General features: G+C 44.6%; 1 protein-coding gene across 3 annotated transcripts in view; it reads right to left on the minus strand.

Annotated features, from left to right (window-relative positions):
• The window catches only part of GABRP (gamma-aminobutyric acid type A receptor subunit pi), a 239,878-nt gene that overhangs the window by 10,660 nt on the left and 211,082 nt on the right, over positions 1-18,136 (minus strand). For 2 of the 3 annotated variants that reach the window (XM_075601665.1, XM_075601661.1), the window contains exon 6: positions 16,106-16,243. The exons of the other annotated variant lie outside the window; for it this stretch is intronic. In XM_075601665.1, coding sequence (XP_075457780.1) covers positions 16,106-16,243 — 138 coding nt within the window. The remainder of the gene's footprint in view (positions 1-16,105; positions 16,244-18,136) is intronic. 3 annotated transcript variants of the gene reach the window in all.

Here is an 18,136-nt window from a genome sequence, read left to right on the forward strand (position 1 = left end):
GTTAGATAGGCAGTGATAAATGCTGGCCTCTTGCTCGATGGGACTCTACACGTTTTTCCTTGTCCTCCTGGCATTTTGAATAGTGGGGCACGATGATGACATCCTTGGGAAATCACAGGGGCTCCGACAAACCTGAGTGAAATCCACCCTATGATTTTTGTACAGTATTGTAGGATCCCTCATGCTTCCTTAGGGGTCTGATACTGGACTCATTTGGATGGTGGTTTAAATATACTCTTATCTATATATTCAGGATAATACACTGGCGACACACTTTATTCGAGCTCGGCTAGTCCCACGAATTCGGGTATACCCGGGTGTATTGAGGTTTGTGACTGTTTTCTGCCCGAGTATATTGGGTTATTTTCTAGGCAGGGATTGAAGCATTTTATTCCCGCTGGCTGCAATACTGCACAGTATATATATATATACTGCATTACAATTCATGAATTTATGCCATCTTGTAGACACGCGAAGCATTGCAGCCTATTAAATCCTAATCATTATAATTTAACAAATCAGCCGCCCATCAGCCAGGCATGAACCCAGGCTGGGAAGGCAAACGCAACGGGGCTTGTCAGAGGTGAGGAGCGGCGCATTCCAGGTATCTGCCAGGTACATACCGGGTATTTGCTCGAATAAAGTGTGTCGGTGCAGTATGTCCATGGTTTTGTAAAATAAATGAACGAGTCCAGCATAGAAGTATGTGGCTCAACCTTCCAAATAAAATGGAACATATCAGCAAGCATATAACTTCACAAATAAATTAAAAGAAAAAAAAATTAAATAAAGGAATAGGGAAATCAAATAAAAAAGCATAATAGAGATAAAACAAATATATAATGTAAAATGTACCTTCAAAAATAATTGTACACATTTCCATGTGAATATAAAAGTGACATTCATATATAATGATTCAGAAGTAATGAGAACTAAAAGATATATCTAAAATACAAAGAAGTAGTAATACATGTGGACTGGTCCATACAGTATCTTTATTAAGACCTTAAAGTGACATGGTTTGTAGTTCAAATATTTTTGTAGTTAAATATCCAGCATGTTTCTCTGTCTGAGTTTCACGAACCTATCACTTTCTCTTGTATCAGATATTATTCTATAGCTTTCAATTTAAATAGAAATGTAATTTCATATACTGTAGATAGAAAATATATTGGAGTATCTGTATCTGGTTTCACTATAATAATTTCAACAACAAAAACCTTTCCTCCAAAATGTTAAACAATTGTCCCATAAATTATCTTACTGTAGTTTAGGAAATTCCAATAATGTAGATTTGTGTGTTACACAGCCTACAATTCAACATAGTGTCAAAAAAAGAAAATTAACTTTTTATTCATTGCAGTCTCAAAGAGATGAAATGAACATATTGTATAAATAGGTCAAATATTTTTTTTGACTTAATGTATGATAGTGACTGTAAATGTACAGTAACCATAATTTAGTTTGAAAGAAAAACAGTTTTTGAAGCCTCATACAGTAGGTGTAGCGGGGTACCCCTTGGCTACTAAATCTACCCACTGGGCTGGCAGTAAACCCTGGTAATCACAGGTCTGCCAGTAGTTATTATGGGTTTTCTCCCATCATCCTTGGTGCTGTGCTTGCGTGACAGCAGGGGGTGGCAAATCCTGTAGTGGCTGGGCCAATGGGATGCCCGCCCTCTGGCTGTTCTTAAGGGCAGGACCGCCCTTAAATTTAGTTGGCTGTTGTCCTTCCCCATGAGGAAGGCAGGTCATGTCTGGGAGCCTGAGATTGGGGCCTTCCCATGTGCTCTGCCCTTCTGGGAAGAGTAGAGTGACTAAACCTCTACCTCCGCTAGGGAGGTGGGGAAGTGCTAGGACGGCTGCGGGTGCCCTAGGCCCGTAGTGAAGGTCCAGGGACTATCTCCGGTGATACCTGAGAGCTGATATATGAGACTGTGATCCGGAAGGTGACTGCTGAGTACCTGTACCTTACTGCACTGAGAGTAGTAATAAACCGTTCCTGTTTGGCAATATACGTCCTGTGTGGTGTGTGATCTAACTGGGGGGAGAGTCACGATTCTACCATTGGAGATCGCCTCCATATCCCTGGAGCCTACGTCAGATGGAGGCTCTGCACTGCTAAGTATATCGTGGGGTATGGACCCCTGAAGCCTGTTCCTGAAGTCCCAACGATACCGCGGACGACTCGGCCCTCCTATTACCAGCAGGTATGCACGACAAACACCCAGTAATGGCCCCAATCTGTGATTGCGGGGGAAGGGGGGGAACACCATTACATAGGGATAACCCAAATATTGCCATTACACAGGCACACGAAGGAGAGGGTATTACTGTATGTGCCCAAGACACACTTGAAAATGAGAGGCCACTCTCAATTTATTACTTACTGGTGTAACATTTTTATTAAAAGAAAAAGTATTGTTAACAAAAACAGAACAGACTTTCACAGAGACAATCACAGGGGTAGATCATCACAAGTGCGACATTTTTTAGCGTAATGTTATTGTCATTCTATGTACTGTGACATAGTCCCAGGATAGTGGGCAGCTATCTGTCTGATTTATAGAAGAAAGTGCAGACAGTGTGGATGTTATCCGCCCCACAGATTTAGTCACTAATGCTGGTGGATAGGAAATCCATACCAAACTTTACAATGGTTTTGGTTTCCCTCACCTGCTCTCCTAATAGAGGAACAGGAATATATTGCAGTTAGGTTTGCTGCTTCTCTCTCTTAGAGCCTGGAGGCTTGGAGGAAACTGCTGCTCCCCAGGATCCAGTTCGGGGTAGATGGCCCCCTCACGTATTGCAGCACCCGAGAATGTATTGGGACGCTGTCCCCATCTGACAGTTAAGGACTCAATGTCATATCTGTGTAGCCCTGGGTAGTTTGGGGGCTTTAGTTCTTTCTCCTCCTGTGCATTTATCCCTGGTAAGGGTAGGTTTGCCAGGAGTAATCATGGGTTTTCCTCACATACCTATGCTGTGCAGTGAGGTAGTGAAGATAGTGTCATCAGGCTCTGTGTCCAATTACAGTGACACAGGGGTGGTGCCTATTTGGAACTACTTATTGCATATCATTTCCTGAATTTAGCAGTTCCTCTCCACCCTTGAGAGAGGTTAGTCTATCAGAGCAAGCTGCCTGGGCCCTGGCAGGCTTTGTGGCCCTCCCTCTGGGATCGGTGAGGGAGACTATTCCTTTTACTCCACCATGGAGTAAGAGAAGTGCAAGGACAGCTTCTAGGGCCCTGTCTAGGAGTGGTGTCCAGGGACTTAGGGACTTCCTTCGGGTGACTACCCAATGCTGAGCGGCTGAGTGACCAGGCTGCATGATGGGCAGTCTGCCTGTGGAGGAAATAAAGTATATCTTTGCTAAAGAAACCTTCTCGCCTGAGCCAGGAATCATTCAGGGAGAAGTTGCACAAAGAGGTTCTCCTTCAGAGATTCCTCCCTACCACGCTGGTGATCTTTTGGAGATGGAGGCGCTGTACCACGAGTGAGTATGACTCAGCCATACCTCGAAAGCCAGTCCTGATGACATCCCCCAGGGGGGGAAACAAGGTTACATCTGCGTATTATTTAAAATTGGTAACTGTCTTAACCAGCCAACATTGCAGATAGGGATATGCATGTGAGTTAGTGTTTCTTTTTTAGATTTCTTCTGTTTCTTAAAGAGACAGTGTTTAAAATGTTTATTGTCACTAATGGAAAAATAAACCACTGAAGGTTGAGGGCTGAGTGCCCCTTGTGTGTATACACGTGCTTGTCCCCATTTTCTACAAATTAAATCCTAGAAGACTGTGAGCCTCATGCAGTAAAGTCCGATAGAAATTATCGGCAGGGTTTTGAAATCGCCATTTTTTGCCTTGTAGCTGGTATGCAGAAAGGCCCAAATACCAGTGAGAGCAACATTTCCAAACATGGTGAGTTGCCGGAGGTGATAGGACCTGCCCTCCGATAAGGGCTCACCCGGCGAGTTCTATCTGCTGCAGAGAGAGATACGCCTCTCTCTGCGAAAATCTCGCCGTAAATAAAAATATTTTTACATTTAAATTTTATTACTGTGTATTGTAGCAGGGGGTCTCTGGAGCAGAACCGCATTGGTTTCAGGTCTGGGGACCCCCTACTTCTCGAGATACAGGCCCCGTTATGGGGTGCTGGTATCTCCTATGCATGGAAATGCCCCGATCACGTGACGCAAGACATTTACATGGTGGAGAAACGTGCTCATCTACAATAGTATTAACATTTAAATGTAAAAATATTTAGTAAGCACTAATACACAACCCACCCCCTGTGCCCCCCATAAAACCATGATTTATTTATTTTACACAAACGATTAATAGCACAGGCCGACGGGGGTCCGCGGGTGGTCCTCACAGTTGTCTTTAGGCCCCACAGTGCACCCCAGGGAGTACCCACAGTGCCTGGGGGCCTGCGGGTGGTCCCCGCTAGGCTCCGTGGTCCTCCAGGTGGTCCCCGCTGGCCCCAATGGTGTCCACGGGTGGTGTCCACGGGTGTCTGGGGGCCCTCGGGTAGTTCCACGAGAATCTGGGGGCCCTCGGGTAGTTCCGACGGGTGTCTTGCGCCCTCGGGTAGTCCCTGCAGGTCGGTGGGGCCACCACAGCTGTGGGGCCCCTGGTTCTTACCCGCAGGTGTCCTCCGTAGGTCCTCAGGTGGTACCCGTGGGCATCCGTGGGTCCTCGGTTGGGCTCTGTGGGCATCTGGGGGTCCTCAGGTGGTCCCCGTGGGTCCCTGCAAGCTTGCGGTAGCAATCCTGTATGTCAAAAAATAAAACATGGCCTACATTTCAATCAATAATATTCCCCCCCTGCCCCCCAAACAGATATGGATAAGAGATTATTTGCCCATTAATTAATCACAACATTAGCCAGCATAAATAAAGTAAATAAAACAGTTCTACTTACCCCTGGCAATATGAAGGGCATTCTCGTCAGCATACTGCAGGTCCATGTCCTCCATTGCCAATAAAATACATAGCAGAATACATTCTAATGTCCCCTAGCCCTTAATCACCTTAGAGGTTAATAACCGCTATATAATTAAGGGGTTAACCCACCCTGCCCTGCTACCCACCCGGGAGGTCTAACCAACCACACTGGACCCACTATACCCACCCTGTACCCGTTGTTTTTTATAGTAGTACATCATACCCATATAATATGGCATGATAAGCCAATATAACACTCAATGGGCACTTAATCAAAATACATTATTGCCAAAAGACACAATAGAAAACATTCCAAAACACTGAAACACCCCAATTCACTAAATAAAAACACTAGCCAAGAAATGCAATTAATCCAAGCACTAACCAGCACAACAATTAATTAATTCAACCATTAACCAACAAAGCAATTAATTAATAAAAAAACTCGGCAACAGAACCATTAAAAGCAGCACCAAACGCAAGACATTATTAATTAAAAACGAAAATCAATCGCAATTTTTTTTAAATTAATGAAGCAAAATCACAAACAATTACATCCACATAATAAACACACATAGAAAAAAATCACACTCAGTACAAAGCAAGCAATTAAAAAAAATTATTGGCCTAATAATGTATTGATCTGTACCCTAAAGGGATACAGATTAATACATTATCAATCAATGTGCAATAATAATAAAAAAAAAAAAATACACATCCAATCGAAAAACCTATAAAAAAAAAAAAATACATTTACAAACATTCAATATTTTATTAACCTTTAGAAGCGTTGGCCCTCCGGCGTGTTCCCTCCTCTCTTACACAAAGTACCGCTGCTGCCCCAGCTCCCCTTGTCACTCGTGCGCGCAACCCTGCTCCTGTTACAGAACGCGCGCACACGTGCTCCTCTTACGCGGCCACCACAGAGCCTGGCTCCGCCCCTCCGACAGACCGCGCCTCCTCCATGCGTGGTGTGCATGCGCCATGCCGGACAATGAGTGAAGCCCTAATGAGCCCTTGTCTCCTGTGACATATCCTGTTCTACGCTGGGGCCCTGCCCCCGCTCCGCCCCCTGTACTATTGGCTTCCTTCCTGTATAAATATCCTGCTAGTGCTCAGTTGCATTGCTGAGCATAACTAAGTGTAGCCTTTGTGTGTATCTTGTGCGTGAAGCCTCTACAGTGTGTTTTCCAGAGTTAACCTTTTGTGTATCGACCTGTCTTGTTTGCGGCCCCTCTCTGGCTTTCTGATCCCGGCTTGCCCTCGACGGCTTATTCTATAACCCGGACTCTTCAAATATCACTGTATTAACCCTCTCTCTCCTGCCCAGACCCGGCAACGCTAACCTCCACCTTCCGGGCACGCTCCCGCTGCTGTGGGAGTGTGGCTCTAAACCTTCCCACCTCAGTACCGGGGTCTTGTCCTGTTTGTGGGTTCATGCAAACGTTACACCGGGGAATCAGGAAGCTCATGTACTGCGAAGGCCTCAAACTGCATCCGATGCCATCCGCCATAAAGATCCAGATCAGCTACCCCAATTTTTCTTTCTTTTATCTTCAATCCGCTTCTTCTATCTACTTCTGTAATTATTTCTTTATTTTCTATATCTTCTGTCTTCATCTTTCAATCCAAAAAAACCCATGGTAGATCCCAACTGATGTTGTCTCATCGTCTTCTGGCTCAAATGAGGCATCACGGCCTTAAATAAGGCTTGTGATGTCACATTTGGGTGGGAACTGGTTCAACAGCCATCTGATTGTGCCAAAACTTTGTGCCAATTAAATTTTTTTTATGACGTAATTTAAAGGGAATGATGCCAGCCAATCAGAATGGCTGTGCTTCATTTCCCTTTAACATGACATCACTAATTCCAAGATGGCTGGCGTCCCATGGTATTTCAGCCAATCAGATCGTGATCAAGGCCTGATTTTGTCCAAGTGCCGTTTCCCTGCTCATCGCTGCGTCTCCCCACTTTCTTGCCAACTTTTTGTGGCGGGACGATTTGTAGGTCAGGGCTACTAGAATACAGCGGGTTTGAAAAGTGGACGATGAGTGGCGAAAAATGGCTTATCGTTGCGCATTTTTTGGGGGGGGGAAATGGCGATTTTTGCTCTTATCGCCAGCTTATTGGGGCTTACTGAATTGCAGTAGGCTTTTTTGGTGAGAAGCTGGCAATAAATGGCTTACCGCTGCTTACTGCATGAGGCCTTGTGTCGGGAAGAGCCTGGGCAAACGGCAACACTACATAAAGGGAGCTATTTGCCACAGTACTAATATCTGTATAGCAGTGTCTTTCCACCATTTCCCCGGTCCCCTCGCTTACTCCCGCTACAGCGGGGGACCTTGCTGTCAGTCAGAGAGGTTGAGGCGGTGGCTAGAGATGCGAGCCGGTCGCCAGGAGCTTTGCGGTGCATCCGGCTAGTGGGGGCCACCATCTTGAATTACATGCGCATGCGCAGAACGATTCCATGCGTGGCGGACATTAGAGCGCTTCGCGCATGCGCAGAAGGGAACACCGCAGCGGCCATTACCCATAGAGGTCCGCAAGGGAACTACAACCCCCATGATGCCCAGGGGAATTGCACCACCTGATCTGCGGCAGCCAATAGTGCTACATTTTCCCCTGCAGGGGGAGATTGATACATTTGGCATGTCTGGGAACACGCCAGTCGGAAGAAGGACCTCTGAGGAGCAGGTAGTGTCCAGTGAGCAGTGCTTCCCTGGACTAGGCCAGATCTCCCCCCTTAGGCCCCGACTCACTGTAGCTTGTGGCTGCTATAGGGAAAGCCCATAGTCAGAGACCTTTTCCCAGTAGTGGCATATAGTCAGGAACCGCCACAGTGAGACGCCATGCGGTGACTGCGGCCAGTGGTCAGGGACCAGACCAGATACGCGGTAAAGACGGTAGGGTGATATTATCCACACCGGAATTCACCCCCATGCGGAGGCAGACGCCATTCGTGGATGACAACATTGGATCAGATGCATCCTCTTTGTTATTCTGCAACACTGGGGTGCTGGAGCCCCGGGCAGGTACCTAACCAAGTGCACTAACACTCCATGGGATAGCACTATCACCAACACTTTGGGTGAGTCTTGACATTGGGAATTGACATCAGGGAATTGGTGCCTGGCACCCAATGTACTCTGGGGACACTCGCTGTTGATTTCAGGTTGGGGTTTATATTACTGTGTGGTACAGGTTACCAATATTATTGTGTGTAGTAAAGGTTGTTAGCATATATCTGTGTGCGTGCATCATTAGTATTGTTCCTGTAAAAGGATTATCCCACGCCGTCGGGATCCCTTGAAGGTGGAGGCGCTGTCATCCGACTAATCAGGTACACACCAGGCTCTTTGCGGCAGAGGTTCAGGCCTTCTGTGAGCCACAGGTAATGCGCCAAACACACAGTAGCCACCACATCTTCCATAAACAGAAAAAGGATCTGGGGTCCAACCGCTCCAAAAAAGTTGAGTACTCACCAGCAAAGAGGTTAAAATAAGTTACTTTATTAAACTGCATAAAAATAAAAAAACGAACAGCACAGACACTCTCCTACGCGTTTCACGCCCACTGTGGCGCCACAGAGAGTGTCTGTGCTGTTCGTTTTTTGATTTTTATGTAGTTTAATAAAGTAACTTATTTTAACCTCTTTGCTGGTGAGTACTCAACTTTTTTGGAGTGGTTGGACCCCGGATCCTTTTTCTGTTTGTCGTTACGTGTGAGGATCAGTGTCCACCACCGGATGCGGAAGCAGCTGCAGATCTCACAGTGGGAGACGCTCTCAACAGTACAGCGTCAAGACTGGAGCCAGACCGGGAGAGAAGTAGAGCGGTGGCCCTTGTGAGTCGCGTGGACTCCACACCGGGCCTGACCGGGCCAGGGCTTGGGACTGAGTGAGTACTTTTAGTCCCTTATACTAATAGCCCTCTCTCGCAACACCCGAGTATCGTGCTTTTATTACCAGCCTTTACCCCCATATAACGGTGTCAGCTCCCATTATTGCCCTGCTTGGCTTTTATCATATATGCACACTTGCTCTTGGAGCTTATACACGGTTGTTGTTTTTCTGTTCTACCACATCTTCCATAGGTGGGTGGGGGGGAAAGTGAGCTACATCTGTTATGCATATACCCCAAAGGTGATTTGTGTTACGATACTCTCGTGTTACCGCACAAGAATATCGCATAAATTTTAACATAAGTTTTGCTTACTCAAATGCAAATCATGAGCAGTTTAACTAACACGGAGATCCTCAGAGTTCATGTGTGTGCATCATAAGAACACTGCCATATTGAAGACCTTCCAAAAGATGGCACTGAAACATCCAGACCATGATTATCATTAAGTTTTTTCTGGGAATAGCCTTAAAGAGTATAGGACTTATCCATTTCATTACAAAAAGTTACATGTGTAAGATATGCAGTATATTAGGGATCATATAAATGTCTGAAACACATCATAAACTGTACCGGCATACCCCGGTTTAAGGACACTCACTTTAAGTACACTCGTGAGTAAGGACATATCGCTCAATAGGCAAACGGCAGCTCACGCATGCGCCTGTCAGCACATCCTGAACAGCAATACCGGCTCCCTACCTGTACCGAAGCTGTGCGCAAGCGGGGAGACTATAGAGCCTGTTACACATGCGTTATTTACATCAGTTATGCATGTGTATAACGATTGCCGTACAGTACATGCATTGATAAGTGGAAAAAAGATAGTGCTTCACTTTAAGTACATTTTCGCTTTACATACATGCTCCGGTCCCATTGTGTACGTTAATGCGGGGTATGCCTGTATAATGTTTTTTAGTGATTAAAGATATGTTTGTGTGAACTAATATGTGTAATAATTACTCTGTTAAGTATGGGTGTACAATAATGTACATCTATACATACCTCAACAATATTAATTAATATTACGTTTTTATTCATGTACAATTAAAATAAATAAAGGAAACTATAAATAATGGAAAACTTAATAAGTGGTAAAATATTACATTTCTCAAGATTTGCATTAGCATTTGGTAATGGACGATTAATGTGTTTTTAGTGCATGTGTTAATAACGCGCTTTAAAGTTCGACCAATGCACATGCAAAATGTGCAGAGTATGAATGATGCGCCTCTGAGACTTGAAAATCTCAGTTAATAGTGATGCTACTTACTGTATATGACTGGACGTTATTTATTCATCTCATTCAAACTGAATGGGACTGCCAGGGACCCCTGCTGTGTTAATCCTATGGGTCATTAGTCAATGCAGAAATGCCTTAAACTTGCCTCAATCTAGCCAGGTTACACCCAGCACATACCCAGAATTTAATCGGGCTAGTTTAAGGCAAGCTTTAGAATACTCGTGGTCTCGTCTGTAATAGTAACACACTCTGCAGGCCTCGCATCTCATGCAGGCCTCACACAGCCTTACCCCCACACAATGTCCCACTGTCCAACCACCTTGTCCACATCCTGGTGAGGTTTTCCCCAATATATTGAGGTGCCTTGGGCACCCAAACACCCAGTGTCCATAGGAGGCACAACCGACTCCAATTGTGCGATAGCGCTACTCACAGAACGTGTGTGATTTGTTGGTGCACTTGATGAGTTGGATACCTGCCGGGAGCTCCAGCCCCCGGGTACCACCGGCCATTGATAAGCAGTCTGTCCCACGTGGTCATCGTCCGCCTCTATGTTGGGTGGACTCTCGCTGGAGTGTCCCACCATGAAGAGAGACCTTGCCTTATGGTGGTGGTCTGGTCCCAGACCACAGGCCACAAGAACAACGCAGCATCTTGACTTTGTCCCTGTCACGTTTGTGCTCCTATACACAAGTGCAGGGAAAGGGAAGGACCCGTTAGTGAGGTGGGGAGGCCACAGGGGAAACGAAGGGAGTGAGTTGCCACACAGCTGGGGATCGGCGCACATAGTCACGTGACCGCGCCACGCGCAGGATAATGCGTGACGCGTCCGGAGGTGCGGTGCCTGGCTCAGAGACACGACTGATCCAGCTGCATGTGCGTGCATGCTCTGACAGCAGAGCAAGAGAGCGCGCGTTATCAGGCACCAATGCGGGGGTTGTGGGAAGCCACAAGAAAGGAGCAGGGGAGGTAGAGACCAGAGCACAAGGTATCCTTAAAGACACAGGATCTTGACTCGCAGCTGGAGGGCGGCAATCAGAAGTAAACAGGTAAGGAAGGAACACGCCGCAGGGGGCGTGTTCCGCACATCGTTACAGTCCCTGACACTATAATACTAAATGGGGCAATGTCCCTATCTAAGGGCTTGTCCCTGAAGCATCCACAAACTAAGTGGGGACTTAGGGCTTATGTGGGACCTTAGGGGGGAAACTAGGCCTAGTTCCCTGGACACTACCTGCTCTGTCTCTGCTCCCCTTCCGACTGGCGTAGCTCTAAGATTAGTGCCAAACCTAACCACTAACTGGCCGTGATCCTGGCAGTCCTAATGGCTGTTCGCGCCCATGTGACCGCAGCCCAGGAGGCTGCTGGGAATTGTAGTTCCCCTGCGGAGCTACTACCTAACATGGCCACCACTTGGGCCACACTGCGTATGCGCCCGGCGCTTTTAATGGACGCCGCACTCTTAAGTTGTGACGCGCATGCGCGAACCTAAAACTGCGCATGTGCAGGGAGTAGCAACATGACCGATGTCTGTGCCGAGGAGCTCCGGCGACTGGATCTTCCCTCTACCAGCCCGTGGCTCCCTGTACTCGCCGGTGGTTCCCCCGCTCATAGCGGAGGTAAGCAGGGAACCAAGGTGGGGACCAGGCTATATTCTCCCGCTGGTGAAGAAACCAACATCCCCACTTGGGAACGATATAACCACAATACAAATTAAATAATGAAAATGCAATAATTTCATATAACTTAACACAATGCATAACTTTACACAATGTTACACAATTCTGTCAGCACCCGTGGCTCTATGCATTTTGCTGAGCTTGTCAGCATTTAGTTAGCCGCAGAACGGTATCGACTATTTGTTTTTGATATATATATATACACCATATACAGTATATAAAACGGTATCGACTATTTGTTTTTTATATATATATACACCGTGTATATGAAACGGAAATAGCCGTGTTAGTCCAGTTGCGATAGTGCAGAATAAATACGTTTTTCAGTATTAGATGATACCTTTTTTATTTGGACTTACAATTTATGTCATAGGACAAGCTTTCGAGAGTTTTCCTCTCTTCTTCAGGTCAGCAATACTGACATACAGTACAAAGGTTTCTATGACTTAGAAAGGGATTGGAAAAGAAAAAAAAGGAAGAATAAAAAATTCCGGGCACTGGAAGGATGTTAAAACTGAGATAAGGAAGGTGAGAATTAGGGATGGGGGGGCTGTACATCCACAGAAGCACAGAGGGGGAAGAGGATGCTGGGAGGGGGTGATGGTGGTGGGGGGATGTATGGGATGGCACAATGGCAGGGAGGACCATTACAACAAATTATGATAGTGTGTCAGAAACCCCATGTCGGCAGCCTATAGGGAACCATGTTAAAAATGGTTTTGAAGCAAAACATGGCACTGTGTGCTCATTTACATGTCATTTCCCAGAATCCCTTGCTACAGTGGAAGTGCTGTGTGCTGGGTGATAATGGTGAAAGGCGGGGTTGCAGACCTGTCTAAGACATGCAGATGAGCATACAGTAATATTTCCATATATATATATATATATATATATATATATATATATACTTTTATTGATGGGAAATTATTTAAACCACCAACCCTATAACTCCAGTATTGGACCGCTGAGGAAGTAGGATGGACCATACATGCCGCGTAAGATGACTTGTTCAAGTCTTTGAGAGTCCTTGTTATTTCCTAGTGATGTCAGCATTGCACCAGCCACAATATTAAGGATGATGAGAGGACAGGGAATGGGGGAAGCAGAGACAGAAGCTAATATTTATCACCATCAATCTACCTGGAATGCCTATACCATTGTGAGTGGATTTTCATTTTTTCTTAACACGCTATTTCTGTTTAATGCATTTCCTTTACAAATCATTACATAATAATTGCAATACTGGAGGGTATCTTGCAATTTTTTCAGATCTTTGGATGGTGAAAGTACATTTTAAAGGAAGCTGTAATACTTACCAGTGGACTGACCTACCATATCAACTCCATAACCCTTTCAGAGAGTCTCCTTATTAACAGTTTTTACCACACCATAAAAATATTTTATTTATGCATAAAAAAAGTTTAATTTAATTTTTGTATTCTTTTTACAAATGAATAACTTGAGATATTGTGTAATGTGCACACTTGGTGCATTTATATTGGTCATGTAAATATTGCCAACACTTTCACAAATATACAAATATACCAGTTTATTGAAAGGTTCGCAAAGGGAACTGCATTATAGTCATACATCTCCATTTGGGACCATTTATAAATACCCCCTTAGACTCCCTTGTACAAAATTTTCAGCTTACTTCAACCTATTGACTTTGTTACCAATCGCATCAACGGCTTTATACTACAATACATTGATTATAACAAATTCTGCTATAAAATTATAATATTATATTTTTATGTGGTATGTACTAACAACATAGAAGTCATAATAACAAGATTTTTATAATGATTACAATTCTATTTATTTAAATTTGTACCAAATAAATTATTATAACTTTGTATTTAATTATTCTTCACCTTTACCCTTTCATCATCTTTTTATTCAAAAGTATGTAACCTCTGGAGGGGTTGCAGTCTATTGTTCCGTGTTTAAATGTACAGTAGCAATTGTTTCCAAATCCTTTCCTCAAGAAACCCCAATAAATCATGTTTGGGGAATAACTAATATATGACCAAGTCCACTTTTGCACCTAACTTACATGGGAATTTGTGATTTTGTGGTTAGCATTTAAACATGGATTAGCAGGGGTGAACAAGGAGAAGTTTGAGAAACACTTTGTAACACATTTCCCTCTAGATCAGGGCTCTTCAACTTGCAGTCCATAAACCAAATGCTGTCTCGAAGGGCCCTGGAGAGTTCATCAAACTGTCCGCTTATACTAAATTCATTATAGTTACTCATGCAGCGACAGTCTTGTGAAAAAAAAAAAGTACACCCTCTTTGAATTCCATGGTTTTACATATCAGGACATAATAACAATCATCTGTTCCTTAGCAGGTCTTAAAATTAGGTAAATACAAACTCAGATGAACAACTACACATGACATATTACACTGTGTCATGATTTATTTAACAAAAATAAAGCCAAAATGGAGAAGCTATATGTGAAAAACTAAGTACATCCTTATTGCTTCCATAGGAATTAAGATGCTAAGTAGCAGACAGGTGCTGCTAATCAAATGCCTTGATTAATTGATCATAAGCAAGTGTTACCACCTCTATAAAAGCCTAGGTTTTAGCAGTTTGCTGGTATGGAGCATTCAGGTGTGTGTTAACACAATGCCAAGGAGGAAAGACATCAGCAAGGATCTTAGAGAAGCAATTGTTGCTGCCCATCAATCTGGGAAGGGTTATAAGGCCATTTCCTAACAATTTAAAGTCCATAATTTTACAGTGAGAAAGATTATTCAAAAGTGGAAAACATTCAAAACAGTTGCCAATCTTCCCAGGAGTTGACATCCCAGCAAATTCACCCCAAGGTCAGACCGTGCAATGCTCAGAAAAATTGCAAAATACCCAAGAGTTATATCTCAGACTCTACAGGTCTCAGTTAGCATGTTAAATGTTAAAGTTCGTGACAGTACAATTAGAAAAAGACTGAACAAGTATGGTTTGTATGGAAGGGTTGCCAGGAGAAAACCTCTTCTCTCTAAAAAGAACATGGCAGCATGGCTTAGGTTTGCAAAGTTGCATCTGAATAAACCACAAGACTTCTGGAACAATGTCCTTTGGACAGACGAGACCAAAGTGGAGATGTTTGGCCATAATGCACAGCGCCACGTTTGGCGAAAACCAAACACAGCATATCAGCACAAACACCACATACCAACTGTCAAGCACGGTGGTGGAGGGGTGGTAATTTGGGCTTGTTTTTGCAGCCACAGGACCTGGGAAACATGCAGTCATTGAGTCGACCATGAACTCCTCTGTATACCAAAGTATTCTAGAGTCAAATGTGAGGCCATCTGTTTGACAGCTATAGCTTGGCCGAAATTGGGTCATGCAACAGGACAATGATCCCAGGCGCACCAGCAAATCTACAACAGAATGGCTGAAAAAGAAAAGAATCAAGGTGTTGCAATGGCCCAGTCAAAGTCCAGACCTCAACCCGATTGAAATGCTGTGGCTGGACCTTAAGAGAGCTGTGCATAAACAAATGCCCACAAACCTCAATGAACTGAATCAACGTTGTAAAGAAGAATGGGCCAAAATTCCTCCACAACGATGTGAGAGACTGATAAAGTCATACAGAAAAAGATTACTTCAAGTTATTGCTGCTAAAGGTGGTTCTACAAGCTATTAAATCATAAGGTGTACTTAGTTTTTCACACATGACTTCTCCATTTTGTCTTTATTTTTGTTAGATAAATCCTGACACGGTGTAATATGTCACGTGTTGTTGTTCATCTGAGGTTGTAGTTACCTATTTTTAAGACCTGCTAAGGAACAGATGATTGTTATTATGTCCTGATATATAAAACCATGGAATTAAAAGAGGGTGTACTTTCTTTTTCACATGACAGTAAGTGCAATTTTTCACATGAAAACTCATAAAATAGCTAAGGTGATAATATGGCTTACAATATATAGAAGTATGGACATTTCAAAATATAAAATGACCTTGCGGTACACTTCTGGCCCTTTTTTTGTAATCCAAGCCTTTGGAGTATTAATTTTAAAACACTGCTTTAGAGAAGGGGGCAATTGGATTTGAACAACCCAGGAATTTTAATCCATACAAAGTCTATTCATTCTAGGGATCCTAAACCACTGAATTTTTTAACTCAATAGAACAGATTAACAGTAAGATTATAGCTCAACAAGGATGATGAACAAACTAATGATGTATGATTACCATGATCAATCATGATGGTAATTCTTAATTTATCCTGAAAAGGTTACATAAAAAGAGTAGCCAATTTACTCTATGGAAGGTTAAAAATATGAGATTCGTAAACATAATGAATAGTATTACCTGTTTCATACTTTCCTATAGAGACTTTTGTGTAGTACCATTCAACTGTGTACTGAGAAATTTGTAAGCTGTCCATGCCACGTATTGAATCATTCCCCCTCATCCAGGTAAATGTGAGATCTTCTATAGTATAACCCCCTAGAAAGAAAGGTATAACTGTACATTACTGTATAAAATGATAACATTGCTCTAAGATACTATTACAGTACCTGTTGTTGTGGAAAGCAATTTTATCTGAACTGGGCATTAAACTAAATTCCTTAAGTATGTTCTTCTTTTCAGTACGAACTCCAAAATGATTGTACGGATGCAGCAGCCGTTATTCAAATATTTATCTGGGTACATCTTGCGTTACACCACGTGGTGGACCCGAGATGGTCAGTTGCAGACATAATGGCCCATCAGATTAACACAGCAGGTGTCCCTGCTGTGTGAGTCCTTCCGGGGTCTGCCTGCCTTTAATAGACGCGCAGTAAGAGATAGGATGAATCAGTCACTCTAACTGCACACCTATCAGGCGATCGCGGGGGTTTTTATTAAAATTCTAATATTACAGTAATGTAGCAGGGGGTCTCCTGAGTTGAACAAAGTAGATTTCAGCCTTGGGAACCCCCTACTTCTCGAAATACAGGCCCCGTTATAGGGTGCCGGTATCACCATGTTAAAATCCTGTGGGTCACGTGACCGTTGGAATACAATTTAAATGTTAAAATATTTAGTAAGCACCAAAACCCCACCCACCCTGTGCCCCCCCATAGAACCATGATTTATTATTTTACACACAGGATTAATACCACAGGCCGGCGGGGGTCCCCGATAGTCCAGACAGGTGTCCGCAGGCCCCACAGTGCACTCCGGGGGGTACCCACGGGTGTCTGGGGGCCTCCGGGTAGACCCCACTGGGCACCGTGGGCCTGCAGGTGGTTCCCGCTGGCCCCAATGGGGTCCATGGGTGGTTGGGGGTCCCCGGTCATCCCCAAAGGTGTCTGGGGGCTCTCGGGTGGTTCCCACATGGTCTGTGGGCCCCCGTATGGATCCCACGGGTATCTGGGGCTCTTGGGTTATCCCTGTGGGACAGCGGGACCTATTTTCGTTTTTAATTAATGATGGCTTGTGTTGGGTAACGCTTTTAATGGTTGTGTTGCTGATATTTCTTAATAATTAATGTATTTGTTGGTTATTGTTTCAATTGGTAGGGCTTTTTGATTTAAATGTAGGACATGTTTTATTTTTTTTACATACAGGATTGGTACCGCAGGGCTGCGGGGACCTATGGAGACCACCTGAGGACCCCTGGATGCCCATGGGTTCCACTGAAGGACCCCCAGACACCCATGGGTACCACCTGAGGACCCACTGGGGCACCTGCGGAGAATAACCGGGGGGCCCCACAGCTGTGAGGGCCCCACGGACCCGCAGGAACCACCCGAGGGCCCCAGACACCCTTGGGACCCACCGGAGGGCCCGCAGACCCCGTGGGAATCTCCCGATGGCTCCCAGACACCTGTGAAGATGACCCAGGGACCTCCATACATCCGCGGGGACTACCTGGAGGCCCACGGTGCCCAGCATGGACCACCTGGAGGCCCCCAGACACCCATGGGTATCCCCCAGGGTGAACTGTGGGGCCTGCAGACACCCGTCAGGACCACCATGGACCCCCACCGGCCTGTGGTATTAATCCTGTGCGTAAAATAATAAATCATGGTTTTATGGGGGTCACAGGGTGGGTGGGGTATTGGTGCTTACTAAATATTTTTACATTTAAATTACTACTAGTGTAGATGAGCAAGGGGTCTCTGGACCACATTGGTTTCATGTCTGGTGACCCCCTGCTTCCTGAGATACAGGCCCCGGTATGGGGTGCTGGTATCCCTCTGCTTTGTTTACATCTCACGTGGATTTTAACATGGCGGGAATACCCCCTACTTCTCGAGATACAGCCCTGTTATGGGGTGCCAGTATCCCCATGTTAAAATCCTGTGGGTCACGTGACAGTTGGATGTAAAGAAAGCAGAGGGATACCGGCAA

This window comes from Ascaphus truei, chromosome 5 (genome assembly GCF_040206685.1).
Source record: "Ascaphus truei isolate aAscTru1 chromosome 5, aAscTru1.hap1, whole genome shotgun sequence".
NCBI lineage: Eukaryota > Metazoa > Chordata > Amphibia > Anura > Ascaphidae > Ascaphus > Ascaphus truei.